The sequence below is a fragment of the Vicugna pacos genome, chromosome 6 (assembly GCF_048564905.1).
Source record: "Vicugna pacos chromosome 6, VicPac4, whole genome shotgun sequence".
NCBI classification, from domain to species: Eukaryota; Metazoa; Chordata; class Mammalia; order Artiodactyla; family Camelidae; genus Vicugna; species Vicugna pacos.
In genome coordinates, this window is record NC_132992.1 from 93020131 (window position 1) to 93034752 (window position 14622).

Below are 14622 nucleotides of genomic sequence, written 5' to 3' on the forward strand. Positions count from 1 at the left end.
AAGAATTACTTGTTCAAGTAGGGAAAAACATGTTAGAAAGAGTCCACATCCTTTGGTTTCTATCCCAAGGATATCATCAGACACAAACAGTTAGAGACAAAGATGTTCGTCACAGTCCTACAACAGCAAGGATGCTAAAAACTTAAATATTCAATGTCAAGAAAATGATCTATCAATTATGGAATAGCCACAAGCTGAAATATTATGGAGCCATTAAAAATGATATGCTTTAAAATCAACGAGTTTAAAATCAACTCTCTTAACACTACAAGAGCGGTTTAAAGGGAGACAGACGTGAAGTTCCCAGCAGGGAAGAAGCCCAGTCACTGAAAGGCGGGTGGTGGACTGAGAATTCAGACCTGAGAAGAGAGGAGAGATGAATTTTACATGACAAATTCCAATTTTTGTTTCATCACAGATAAGTTAAGCAGACTCACTTAAAAACAAACAATCAACTCTGAATTTTAAAGTGGTTACAAACTCCAAGTGTGCGCCAATAACTAGGCTGGCTCCAGGTCACATGACCAGCAAGCAATGGTGGGATCCACAGCCCCGGATGCGGCTGTGGTAGATAGAGTCGCTTTTTCCTCTGTGGCTCGTCCAACAGACAGAAGGTCTGGGTATAAAACCAGGATGAAAGATAGCAAAGAGAAAAAGAGAAGCATCCCAGGGAAAACGCTTAGGGACGGTGTCTTCCTATTCTCTCCAACAGGATCTGCCGTATCTTCACAGACTCTAATTAGATGAGAAACAAGAGGAACACAGAGAACAACACAAAGCTATGCCAGTAAAAAAAAAAAAAAAATCCAGCCCCACATTGCTGGGAACAGAGGAAGCAGCCACTCAAAAACCAACCAACCCAAAAAACCACCCAGACTCAAGGACAGAGAAAAATTTAAGAACATATGTATGAAAAGGGTAGACAGGAGGACAAGTAAGTCTGTTCACATTCATTAAGGTTCTATTCACTTTTACCAAACCAAGGCTTGTTTCAGTGGAATTTACGCCATCTTTAAAGTGTGACGGTGGATCCAGTACCTCCCCTTAAAAAAATAAATAAATAAGTAAATAAACCTAATTACTTCCCTCTCCACACAAAAATAAATAAATAAAATTACTAACATGCGACAGTGGAGATCAAATTCACTTTTTGTGAAATTCACAACTCGTCACACCCAAATCCAAACATTTGTACTCAAGCACTGCTTCTAAAGGTCTTAATCAAGGTAGGTGATAAGCATCAAGAACTATGGGGCTTCACCAGCAGAGGGGTGAAAAGAATAAGAGGGGGTTAATTACTGAGTACAACTCTCGATTAGAGTTTAAAGGAAGAGGTTTCAGCTTCTAACTTCCACTCTCGTTGACAGATCATGTAATTCAAACCAAATTACTAAAACAAAGTCAGGAACCTTCAGTAAAAATGGCTGTACGGAATTAAGTACTTGGTGTAGTGAGGAAAATTGTGACCTGAATTACCAAACATGAAAACACAAAAGGATATAAAATTATTTATAAACTCATAAAAAATGCTGATCATTTTTTTAATGTATAGAAATACTGAATCACTATGCTGTGCACCTGGAACTAACATAGTGTTGTGGGTCAATTACACTTCAAAAAAATACTTACAAAATCTCTAAATTTCGATTGCACCCTTTAACCCATTTAAGTACACTGCTAGGAATGTATGCCATTGATAAACATGAAGCATTACTCAAAGATCTACGTTCAAACATCTTCATTGAAGCATCACCCTAACAAGTTATAGTACAACATATTTAATATAATCATATCTAGTTTTAGAACAAATACATATTCACACACACACACAATATGCCCAGAAAATGTATGGAAGTACACATCTAAGGAAATGTTAACCAGGACTGACTCTGCCACATAGGGAAGGATCCTGAGGATTCACCTTTCATGGTTTGAATTTATCACAAGCCTACACTACTTTTACCTAATTTTATTTAAAAAGAAAAAGTTGCTAGTTGATGCATCTATTTATAAAAAAAGAAGCTGATATGCACACGAGGAAGGAGAGCATGGAGCAAGGTTATCTGAGGTAATTCACAACTTTCATTCTATAAAAATACTGGCATTTATGTGGGACAGAAAGCTTAAACCTCACTGCAATTACAACAGATAATTTTTAAAATTCTGTGATATAATAGCAAAATGTTACTATCTCCAGAACCTGTAGTTTTTTCTCTTTTTATAGGTATGTTTTGAGTAAGCCACTAAAAAGTTCAGGCAGGAAAAAGATCAGTACTCCCACTAGGTTAGGTAAGGGTACATTTTTTCAAATATCTGACTGATATTTGTCATTCTTTCTCTTTTCCATCCCTGCCTTCCATCCACTGGGATAGCAAATACTAACTCAGTCACATTTTACCACTTACCAGACACTATGGTATAAGCTTTACAAAGATTACCTCATTTAACTTTGAAATGACCCTCTGTGACTTCCTGTTCTGGAATATTCTCCCCACTGTTAACTATTTGTTAAGCATTTAATTAATGATCAGGACAAATCTGAAGGACCATTGGTTACACCAGTTCTCAGACTGGATTTTAAGGTAAAGGAAAGGAGAATAAAGATCTACCATTAAACCAAGTGATTAAAACCACCAAAATGGCCATCTAAAAGAACATATCAAACAATACTTGATATATTCTTTAAAAACCTAGAAGTTTAAAGCATATAAATCATAAAATGCAAATGCTAACATATAACAATGTGCATAGATGCATATATATACATGCTAAGATTAGTGTTTTTAGAAAGGGGGAAAGATACATGTTTATTTCTGCATATATACATACACATACATATACAGACACAAAAGAAATTGTTAAGAGTGGTTGACTCTAGGAAGAGGAGCATGAAGGGCGGAAGAGGAGCATGAAGGGTGTAAGAGGCCAAGGTGACCAAATGGAATGATCAAACGATCAAACCAAGCTTCAACAGAACTGCGCCATGCTGACCTTGGGCACTCTAGATGGGACACACGTCACCTGACGTGTCCCTGACAAACATATTTAAGCTAAAGCTATTGATGAGGAAACAGACAAAACACGTGGCCTGCGTTCTCAAAAAATGTCATCATCAAAGACAAGAAAGGCAAGACACTGTCAGATTAAAGGAGACCAAAGAGGTATTACAACAAAATGCAGTTTGCGAACCTAACAGTGGCCGAGCTGATTCTATGGGGTTTCGAACTTGAATCAGATGCTATCTAGCGACTGACAGATTAATTTTAGCTTCTATTTTCTGCCATTTTCTTACTGCAAAACACTTATCTATCCCCTCAAAAGCCATTCGTATGTCAAAATCATGATGTGTTCTAAGATTTCCTTTAAGGAACAGAATCTGTATGGAATTTCCTCCCCCAAACCTCCAAGTCATAAATAGCAGAAGACCCTCCACCCCCACCCCTATCCATCAGCACCAGACGACAGAGATGACCTCCTCTCTCACAAGCTCCAACTGTAAATGGTTATTACATGTCATAGTCAGGTTCTGATACACGGAAAATAGCAATCATACTAAACAAGAAAATTAGAGAAAAAAATGCAATTTGTGATTTTTGACTGGGATTCTGGAAAAAATAAAAAGCACCTGTAATAGATATTATTGGGATAATTGGGAAATTGTGACATACAGACTGCACATTACATAACAGTATCGTATCATGTTATTCGTGCTGTGATTATGTAGGAGAATGTTCTTATTCTTAGCAGACACCTGCCGAATTATTAGTGGTGAAATGTAATGATGTCTACAGTTGACTCCTAAAAGGCTCAGCAAAAAAAAAACACATAATTTAGAGAAAGAGAAAATACCAGAGCACAAGTGAGGAAGCACACAGACAAGGCAGAATGGTGCCCTGGAGGAGAGGTTTACAGACATTCAGGGCACTCTTCTCATAACTTTTCTGTAAATTTGAAATTTTTCAAAATAAATAACTGGGAAGGAAAAAAGAATACAGTAAAACAAAAATGTGTATATAAATTCACACAATGAGTAGAAGCGTAAAGCCGTTGTAGACCTTGTATTCTAACTACCGCTTTGGGTGCATTAATGAAAAAGCTAAACATGTAAACAACATCTAACAAATAGGAAGGCCTTGTAAAGGATGAGATGAATTAATTGTTTTAAACATCTCTATTACACACTTTATGCCATATATAACTTACCAATTGACAATTAGAATACAATGCAAATTTAACATTACAACTACACCTAACATAATTTAATCTTTTCACAGCAAAAGACGTTGGAATTTTTCTGCATCTCTGGCTCACAAGCATAACTGACAATTATATCTCTACAGTAATGTAAAACAAAACAGCCCATTCTACTTGGTTGCACTTGTATTGCCCATAATCCACAAATGGAAGCACAGGTAAATGTTCTTACCCGTTACATTTTCAAGGATGACTATTTCATTTCCCAACTTTCCAGTAACACTCTTTCATTTCACTAAAAGGTTGTTTCAAAATTCCTGTAAGAGAGTTCCGATAAAAACACTACTGTCTGATCCGAAAAGTAATAATAAAATAAAATACACAGCCCAGCTTTCTTCTCAACTGTTTACTAAACCTATGTCATTAAAAGGCAGGAAGCCACACGGTAACCGCTCATTACAATTACTGCCGAATGTTCAAGAAAAGAATCTCAGGTTCAAGACAGCATTCAAAAAAACATTTTTTTTTCACTCAACTCTCAAAACTCTAACATAACCTCGCACCAAAATAAGCCTCGCGGGGCTCGGGTCGGCGCTGTGAGGCCGCCACTGCCCGCAGAGCCGCCGCGGCCCCTCGGTGTGTTCGGGGGCGCGGCTCCGGACCGCGCAGGATGACCGCGGTTCCCCCCTCTCGGCGCCTCCCACGCCCGCCGAGGGCCGACCCGCCCGCGCCGCCCGCCCCTCCCCGCCCCCACTCAACTCTTCATCCTGGATGCGGGAGCCGGCGACAGCCCTCTGCCGATGCCGGATAGAGAATAAAGGGACAGAAAGGGTGGCCCTCTGGCTTTCACTCCTCCGAGGCAGGGTCCCGAAGTAGGACCTCCGCGGTGGTCCCTCGACGAAGAGAGCGTTAGGATCCGGCCGCCATGTTGTATCCCTGTCACCCTAGCAACCGTCAGGCCCTGAAAGCCCCGAGGCCGCCGCCCGCGCGTGCGCGAAACGACCGGCCCGCGCGCGTCGGCCCTACTCATACGCGTGCGCACTGCGGCCCGCCTCCGCCGCCCAGTTGCTAAGCAACCCTCCTCGCCTCTTCAAGTACGAAATTCCCAGCCTTCGAGAGGAGTCCTTTGCCGGAATCGCTGTTCCCAGCCGTCCTGAGAATTTAGCGAGTTGGGACCTTATGTCCGGACGACAGCCTTGAGCTTTACTTGGACTGGGGACACACTAAATAATTGTCAATGGACACCTGTTCTTTGCAGTCTTATTCTACAGCTGAACATCCACTAACTAGTCTGGTACATAGAGGTACATTTTTAAGTTTTTCTTTTTAATTAAACAGACGTTTATCGAGCGCCAGGCGCTCCTGCGTCCCTTGGGGATTAAAGGAAAGCACTGTGGAAAAGGTCGCTGACTTCTTGAAACTTATATTCTACCAGAAAGTTGAAAGAATGAACATATGAAAATATGATACGTGCAAATATAACTGAGCAAGACAGCAGCCTAGTCCCCAAGGAACTGACTATGCAATAAAAATAACGACCTCTGTACATTGGTATGGCATTTTATGAAGCTTATTTCATTCCCACAACTACTTCATAAGATTCGGTATCCCTGTTTTTTTTTCCCCCATTAATGTTTGAAATTTAAAAAGTAAAATATCTGTTGTTAAAAAAGAAGTACAGAAGTATATAGAGTAAAATTGAAATAATCCCTTAAAAGCACGTTCATCCTTCTCACTCCTCATCCTCCCCAGAGTTGCCCACTAGCAACAGTTGGGTGGCGGCAAATGTTCAAAATTTCTGGGTATGAATTTGGACAGATTTCCCCCATAATTGAAAATCATAGTTATTCTCCAATAACTTGCTTTTTTCGCTTGCTAAATCATAGTCATCTTTTAATATGAGCACATATAGAGCTGTTGTTCTCTGCTGCATAGTATTCCATAGGATGAATTTACTCTCATTTTTAAAAACCATTTCCCTATTAATGTTTCCTTTTTTTGCTATGTCAAATACTTCAGAAAATATCGTTGTGTGCTTTGAGCACACAAGTGACTATTTCTGTAAGAATTAATAGGTTACAAGGCATCTGCAATTTAAATGTGGACTGATATTAAATCACCCTCCAAAAACACTGTACCAATGCATACAAGAGATCTGTGTATGAATTCTCTTCTCCCCATTCTTGCATGGACACTGGCTGTTACCTACTAAGATTAAGAAGCCACCTGGGAAAAGATTGAAACATAACAACATGAAATTTTTCACTTCATTATGGTTCCCAGCCCTCTCTCTTTCTCTCCCTCCAGGATATGATTCATCTCTCTTCCTCTTGCTGGAAACTTCCTCCTCTCTAAGCCCAGTGCAGGCCTCACCACTACAGGTGAGCCCTTGACACTTCCAAAGCTGGCCTTGACATCTTTCACCCCAACCTACCATCCTGTGAGCCCATCTCAACCAAGGTCAAAACCATATTCCCAGGTCCCCCCCACCCCCAGCACTTCCCCCCTCCCTTTCTCCCTCATTCTCGGCAGATCCCTCAGTTTCCTACGGATCCCTCCTCCTTTTTCTACCCACCTTACTTCTCGCTGGTCCGAGCCTCCTCCTTCCAGCTTCATGGGGACCAGGTCTCCACAAGCAGCTGTCAGTCACAGGATAAATCCAGACTTCTCACACCATGTACACTCTCCCTTCGCCTGAAATCTTCAGGCTCTAACCCCTCACTCACCCCATCTTCCTGCCATCCCCTCCTTTCACACTTTGTGCCCAAACTGGGTTTAGTTTATTTTCTTCCTCAAATAACCTTATATATAGAGAGAGAGGTGAGGGGAGCACCATATATATGTATGTATGTGTGTGTATATATATATATGGATATTTTTAAAATAGATAATGCATTCACAAGATTCAAGATTCAAAAATAATAAAAATAGAACAGAGCTGAAATCCTCACTCACACCCCTCTGCCCCCAGTTCCTCTCCCCGTAGGTTAGGCAACCCATGTTATAAGCGGTCTTTTATTCTTTTTCTCCTTCTCCTTACACAGATGGTGCCATAGTATAGACTCTGCTCTGTATTTTGTATTTTTTACTTAACACTTTAACTTGGAAATTTCCCTGCACTGACATACAAAGAGCTTCTTTAGTTTATTTAACGGCTGTTCTATTTCATGGTTGCACCAACCCGTATTTCGCTGGCCCCCTACTGATGGACATCTAGGTTGTTTCTAATGGTCTGATCTTTCAAACACTGCTACAGTGACCAGCCCTGAATATACATCATTTCCTATCTGTTCATTTTGCCCATAGGAGAAATTGCAATACAATGCAATAAAACCAAACTAAAAATAGACTTATCATATGATCCTGGCAATCCCACCCCTGGGCATATATCCAGAGGGAACTCTAATTCAAAAAAATACATACACCCCAATGTTCATAGCAGGACTATATCCAGTAGCCAAGACATGGAAGCAATCTAAATGTCTGTAGACAGATGACTGGATAAAGAAGTTGGGGTATATTTATACAATAGACTACTACTCTGCCATGAAAAAGAATAAAATAATGCCACTTGCAGCAACATGGATTGACTTGGAGATCGTCATTCTAAGTGAAGTAAGCCAGAAAGAGAAAGGAAAATATCATTCATATGTGGAATATAAAAAAAGAAAGAAGACACTAATGAACTTATTTATGAAACAGAAACAGACTCACAAACATAGTAAACAAATTTATGGTTACCAGGTGGGGAAAGAGGTGGGAAGGAATAAATTGGGAGTTTGGGATTAGCAGATCCAAACTACTATATATAAAATAGGTAAACAACAAGTTTCTTCTGTACAGCACAAATAATTATATTCAATATCTTGTAGTAACCTATAGTGAGAAAGAATATGAAAACAAATATATGTATGTGTATGTATGACTGAAACATTATCTCGTACACCAGAAATAATTGACACTTTGTAAACTGACTATACTTCAATTTAAAAAGAAAAAGAAAAAGAAAAGAAACTCTACACTGTGAGCTCTTCCAGGGAGGGCCCCACCCCTCACCTCTCATCCCTCCCAGCATGCACAGTGCTAGCAACCAGGCATGTAATTTATCTGCTCAAGAGATGCTTGTGAAATGGAACCAGCCTGTATCCTAGGAGCTCCGTTTTTAAAACTCTGCATGAACACGGCCTAATTATAGCCCCTGGCGCCTTTTGACTCATTCTAAAACTATTCCTCAGACAGTGCACCTCGTGTACTAGCATTAGCTCTTCCCTAATTTCCAATGTCAGGAGATTCAGCCACTGGGCTATGTTAAGCAGACAGTCTGTTTCCTTCTGCTGAGCATCTTAAGTAATGTTCAAACCAGGAAATGGTCAGAAGGTAGAAAGAAAAATTAGGAAGGAGAGAAATTTCAGACACACTAACCTTGGTAAGGTGGCAACATGCAAATCTCCATCTACCTACAGATATTAGAAATTAGATATTTTTTAGAAAATAATAAGCATATCAGAGGAAACGAAGCTTGAGCAGAAATATGAGAGAAGGAAGAGCAAGAACATTAGCGAATCAAATTAGCATGCAGAATGGCGGTTAACCGAGCATTGTAAACAAGGTCTAGTGTGGCTGCAGAAACAGGTAAACTTCAGACCAGAGAGAAGTCCATGCACTTCTCTGACAAAATGGCACTTGGAACAGTAGCTTTTTTTTTTTTTCAAGTGTAAGAGATGTTTTCCTACAAGGAGGATGAAAATTTCTTGAAGTGGCAGAGGAGAGAGGATCATACTGGGTGAGCCCAACCAGGTTACAGGACCCCTGTTTCCTCATTCCTGTAGAATGGGAATAAACATATCCTCTCCAAATGGTGATAAAGATTCAGTGTGATGTCCATGGTGCACTGTACAATACTGTTTGATTTTTGCCTATAGTCTAACATAGGCCTGGCACAGAGTAGAAGTTCGTTCATAAATGTTGTTGACCAATCAAAAACCATCATTGGAGGGTGGAGGATAGCTCAGTGGTAGAGCGCATGCTTAGCATACACAGGGTCCTAGGTTCAGTGCTCTGTACCTCCATTAAAAAAAAAAGAAACAAACATCATCAACTTCCCTGTCACTCCTCTATGACAAGGGGTAACCTGATTATCAACGAATATTGAGCACCTAGGAGAAACATTAACCTTTAATAGGGAGGAATTAAACAGGCAGATTCACAGGTTGTAGAAGCCATGTGGCCTGTTGTTGGGGACCCAGAGAGGGGAAGGGCTTTGCCAAGATCACCACTCACTGGTGGCCACCCTGGCCTCCGACCGAGTCTTCAGCTCCCTGTGCTTCTATGGCTGCCTCTTATCTCTAAAGGAGAACGTTGTAAAAGCTTTGCAATTAATGTACGCACTCTAAGGAAGTCCATTTTTTAAGCCTCTGAAACCAACAGCTCTGTTGTAGTAAACGAGGCGCAGCATCTGAAAAACCCTTCTGTTTGTTTGTTTTTCCTTTGTGTTGTCTAACAGCTTTGACATAGCACGTATTGTACAATGAAGCATTTCATTTCTGTTTTTTTCTCCCCTCTTTTTTTTTTTCCAGAATCGACTGGCAAGATTTCCACTTCAATATTGAAAGTGTTTCGCTCTCTCTTTGTCTGTACGCACCAGGGCCCCTAGTCAAATTTCAAAATGTACAAAGAAGGTAGGAGGAAAGTCAAGGAAATTGTCCAGGAGACAGACGAAAGAGAGAGGCCTGGAACGTCAAGGAGAGAAAGAAATTAGAGAACCAACCCAGAAGGTCTGACCTCTGAAGAATGATGTTCCAGAAAAAGAAGAGAGAATATAGAGTGGAGGAGACTATTAAATCTCCTTCAGAAACACTCTTCATCAGAAATGCTGTTGGAGGGGGAGGGTCTAGCTCAGTGGTAGTGCGCATGCCCAGCATGCGTGCGGTCCTGGGTTCAATTCCCAGACCTCCACTAAAGATAAGTAAGTCGAATTGCCTACCCCTCAAAACAAACAAACAGCGAAAAAAGAAAGAAATGTTGTCAGGACCGAAGGACACTTAGCGCAACGAATTTAACGTTTGTTCGACAAGTATTTATGGAACACCTACGACGTGTCAGGTTCTGTTCTGGGAACTTGGGATCCTTGACTGAGGATGCAGGCAGAGATCTGTGTGATCCTTACACAATCCAAGGGACACCAAAGGTGGCCAGAAACCACCAGAGGCTGGGGAAGGGGCGTGGAACAGGTTCTTCCTCAGAAACGTCCCAAGGAACCAAACCTGAGGACACCTCCAACTTGGACTTATGGCCTCCAAACCCATGGAAGAATAGTTCTGTTGTGTAAGTCATCCAGTTTGTGGTATTTTATTAGGGCAGCTCCAGGAAACTGATACAGTGTCTCTTTATTTTCAAACCAAAGTTTCCAATTTATAAACAGAATGACACATTTTTTAAGTCGAGTTGAAAGCAAATGGACTATTTAAAATCCAAGGCAGCCACCTGCACCAAAGCCCCGCTACTGGACATTTAAAAATCCAAGTAACAATACTCTGTACCATTTCATTCTGATCATGTACGGATATTTGCGTTTTCCTAACACAAAGAATGAAAATCAGCACTTGTTTGTCTTGGAAGCCCTGTAAAATGGGGTGAAAATTGGCCGCAGGAGGTCAGAGGCATTTGGAGAGCAGCGCTGTGCAAGCCCCAGCCCAGCGCCGCATCAGGACCAGTCTCCTGGGAGCCCTGCCGCCGTGGTGGGAGCAGACTATGTAGGTTTCGGGTGCCCCCTACCGTCTGTGTTCAGTCACTGCGTCTCCCCGGCCACGGGTCCTGGCCTCCAGACTGCCTTGGCCAGGAACGCCCCTCCCACTCGGGAAACGGGGCTTGGACCCCCGGCTAGACCTCTAAGGGACGACCTGTCAATTTAGCTTCATTCGACAAACCTTGATCGGCCACCTATCATGTGGTTGTCACTGTTCTAGGTGCTGGTGTTGCAAAATAGGGATTACTGTCCTCCGGGAGTTCACGGTCTAGGGATGGGAGACAGACAATAAACGAAATAAGCAAGCTATGAAGGAAACAAAGCAGGGGACGGCAGGGATTCTAGGTGAGGGCTGAGATTGTAAACAGGGTTTCAGTGAAGCCTCGCAGAATACGTGACATATAAGCAAAGACCTAGAGGAGATGAAGGAGGGAGAAATGGCTGTGTCTTGGGAGGAGAAGGGCCAGGAAGAGAGAACACAGAAGTTTCAGGGCAGGAGCATGGCCTGGTGGACAAGAACCAGGAAGGAGGATGTGGGGCTGTGTGGCCCAGGGAACAGGGAGGGGAAGGGAACAGGTTAGGTGGGGTCTTCAAATGGCTGTTACTCTCGGGCTGTGGGATAGCTGGATACAGTACAGGATGCCCAGTTGAATTCCAGATCAACAGCTAATACTGATTTAGTATAATTATGTCTGAAATAAGTAAATACGAAATTATTTGCTAAATCAGGCAACTCTGTCAGGGCGGGGCCAGTAGAGGAGAGTTTGAACTGAGAGAAATGACTTTATGGAACTTTGTTTTAAAGTGTAATTAATTTTGGAATTTGCTCATTTATCCACCTGACCTCTTTTTATTAAACATATATTACTCCAGACAGTGTGCTAGGCTCTGGGCACTCAGCTGTAAGCAAAATGGACCAGATGCCTGCCATCATTGGCAGTTCAGTCTACCCAGGGAGCTCTACCCTTTTTGGCTTACACTTATCTGTCCTTGTCCTTCGGAACACAGTCAGGTGTCCCAGCCTCCCACTGCCAGTGTGGTTTACATACACTCAGCACAACAGCTGAGCATCTCCACTCACTCTAACAACTTTCTTTGCCAAACTGTGAGCTCGGTGAGGAAAGATTAGGTCTGTTTTGCTCACAGCTGATTCCTGGGGGCTAGGGCACTGCCAGGCTTAATGAGTACGTTTTGTCTGAGTGGCCATTTGTCCAAAGCTGCTTCTCCAGCCTTCCTGGTGGTGGGGTAAGCTACCTAACATCATTTTCAGTTAAATTTGTTCTGTTAAGATTAGCTAGACATGGCTTCTGCTGCTCACAACAGGGAGTCTTGATGCATCTGCCGTGGGAGCAGTTTTTTGACGTAGTCAGACCAGAGGAGCAGACAAGGTGAAAAGCTGGTAGTCCCTTTACCTAAAGTACTTAAAGAAACACGGAGGAGCCATTTAAAACGACATTTACAATTACTTAGGGATATTCTTAGATAGAATATTAAGTACACAAAGCAAGATAAAAAGTTATTTTCTTTTTAACAAGGTTGCATTAAATCTCATGCATGTATATATATTTTTAATACGCCTGTACAGTGAAAAAAGATTGGCAAGTAGGACGCCAAGACCCGAGCAGCCGTTGTTTCGGGGCGGTGGGAAATTCAAGTTCTTTTGCCCTTTATCAGGTTATCTGCATTTTCCAAGCTTTATTTAGCCATGCCAAAAGCTCTTGATACACAGATTCCACGCTGCAAGGATTCTCAGAGATAAATAAAAATAGCACTGAGTTGCAGTATTTGAAAATTCTACTCCTGAGCTGTTTCAAGAGCACTTTGTATTTTTCCTGTGAAAGCCTCTGATTCACTGTTACGGAGCCACCTCTTTCCTCCTTAAAGGCCCCAGGGTCTCAGTTTTTTCATCTCGCCAAGGGGGATGACTATGAGGATGACACCAGCCTTCGCAGGAACCGGATGGGAGTCAGCGCGGCGGACTCCACCTAGAGGCGCTTGGCTTACTAGCGGCACAGCGCAGGCGTAGAAATCTCGTAGGTGCGTCTGCGGGCCATGGCAGTCAAGTGGCCGGTTAGCTCAGTTGGTTAGAGCGTGGTGCTAATAACGCCAAGGTCGCGGGTTCGATCCCCGTACGGGCCACGAGTGTTCCGTTTTCCTCCCGCTCAATTTTTTAAAGGTTTTACAACGTTTTTAGAAAAATGTGCTTCTGGAGAGCTGTAAGCCTCGTGCAAACAGAAGCGCGTCTCGGAATCATTCTGCACCTGGCTCCGAAAGTTGTCGCAGGCTGCTGGCTGGCAAAGAGGAGAGCATCCCGCGCATGCTCGGACAGTGTTTACCTCAAGTCCCCGCGCGTCGCGTGCTGCAGCCCCCTTAGGGTCTTTTTATAGGATGCTCTCAGATGCCACTGCCTGCTGCTTCCTAATGCAGAACTTCTGAGAGCCCTTGGCGCAGCCCTCAGTTTTCTCGAGTTCTTAGAGTTGAAAATTCAGGCTTGGAATTCATTCATTCCACACTTGTTTATAGACAGCCTATTGCATGCCTGGCACCCTAGTCTAGGCAGGGAGCAAAGCAGTAAATGCGAGACACAAATCCCAACACGCATTGAACCAGTGATTAACCCACGACTGCCATACGAGGTGAGGTGTTCTGGTTGCGGAAGTGTAAGCAGATAGGGTAGGGGTGGGGGGTCCCCGGAGAAAGCAAGCCAGGCGTGGATTTCTTGACATGAAAGAAGCCCTTTGAGGCCTAAGTCATTCTGGGATCTAAGCCTGGCCACCGCGCTTACCCCTGAGGAGGTCTCAGTAATAACGATCTTAAGGGAACAAAAGTTCTGTTACCCGGTGAGACAAGTAACAATAGCAAAGGTAATAAATCAGTTGTAAAGATTCCCAGTTCTGTTTCAGGCCTAGAGGTTAGCCTGAATCACTTTCTTGAGCTGTTTTGCAGAATTTAAACCCCCTCCAGCACTCAACCCCCAGATCAACCGGAACCTAAGGGGTGACGACGTTGACCTTTTGGTGACTTCAATCAACCAAAGCTTGAACTCTGCCGACCTTTACCCCAAATCTATAGCCCCTTCATGAATATGCATGTACACTTAGCTTAAAACTTCCCCAATTTTGCTGTTTGGAGAGACACTGCCTTGGGAAAGATCCCCGGTGTTCTCCTTACTTGCTGCAGGTAATAAACCCTTCCTTCTCCTGGGCTTGGTTATCTTTTTGGCTTGACACCTCCCAAGAGGTGGACTCAGTTTTGGGTAACAAAAGCATCCGGAAACCTTTTGCTATTTTTTTGCTTTTCAGAGAGATCGTAGACTTCACATTTCTCCCTCTTGGTTTTGCAGTTTGCAGCCAGAGGGCAGCTGCATGAATTTCTCACTCATAGTTCAAGTCAGGTATTTTTAGTTTAACACAGGCTAGCTTTTTAGGGTCAATGCCATATCATATAGGGGTCCAGACATGTTTGAAAGATCTCCAGTAAGAACATCAACTAAATCACCCATTCTTTTCTCAAATATGTTGTAAGCCCTGACTTAAATCAGTAACAGCTCAAGTCCATGGACCACACACATAAAGCCCACAGGCTGAGCCCAAGTGCTCAGCGTGGAGTAAAAGTGCTCACTAAATGCCAGCAATGGGATGTTGCCAGTATGAACAGTTGGTTAGAAGGAGAATCTGGGGCTG

The 14622-nt window shown here is 42.6% G+C and overlaps 1 protein-coding gene, 1 long non-coding RNA gene and 1 other non-coding gene across 12 annotated transcripts in view; 2 read left to right on the forward strand and 1 right to left on the reverse strand.

The window, feature by feature from the left end:
* The window catches only part of MOK (MOK protein kinase), a 44359-nt gene extending 39190 nt beyond the window's left edge, over positions 1-5169 (reverse strand). For 3 of the 10 annotated variants that reach the window (XM_072963751.1, XM_072963750.1, XM_072963746.1), the window contains exon 1: positions 4954-5165. In XM_072963751.1, the coding sequence (XP_072819852.1) occupies positions 4954-4960 (7 nt within the window). In that variant the 5' untranslated portion in view covers positions 4961-5165. Of the gene's footprint in view, positions 1-4426; positions 4512-4953 lie in introns of all 10 variants that reach the window. The other 7 variants (XM_072963752.1, XM_072963745.1, XM_072963749.1 and 4 more) reach the window with 5 other exon arrangements.
* Positions 5170-5278: 109 nt separating this feature from the next.
* On the forward strand, positions 5279-10795 carry LOC140697208 (uncharacterized). Its single transcript, XR_012074062.1, has 2 exons — positions 5279-5498; positions 9771-10795. It is a non-coding gene; the product is annotated as an uncharacterized lncRNA (long non-coding RNA).
* A 2209-nt stretch (positions 10796-13004) lies between these two features.
* On the forward strand, positions 13005-13078 carry TRNAI-AAU (transfer RNA isoleucine (anticodon AAU)). The gene has a single exon. It is a non-coding gene; the product is annotated as a tRNA-Ile (tRNA).
* Positions 13079-14622: the final 1544 nt, after the last annotated feature.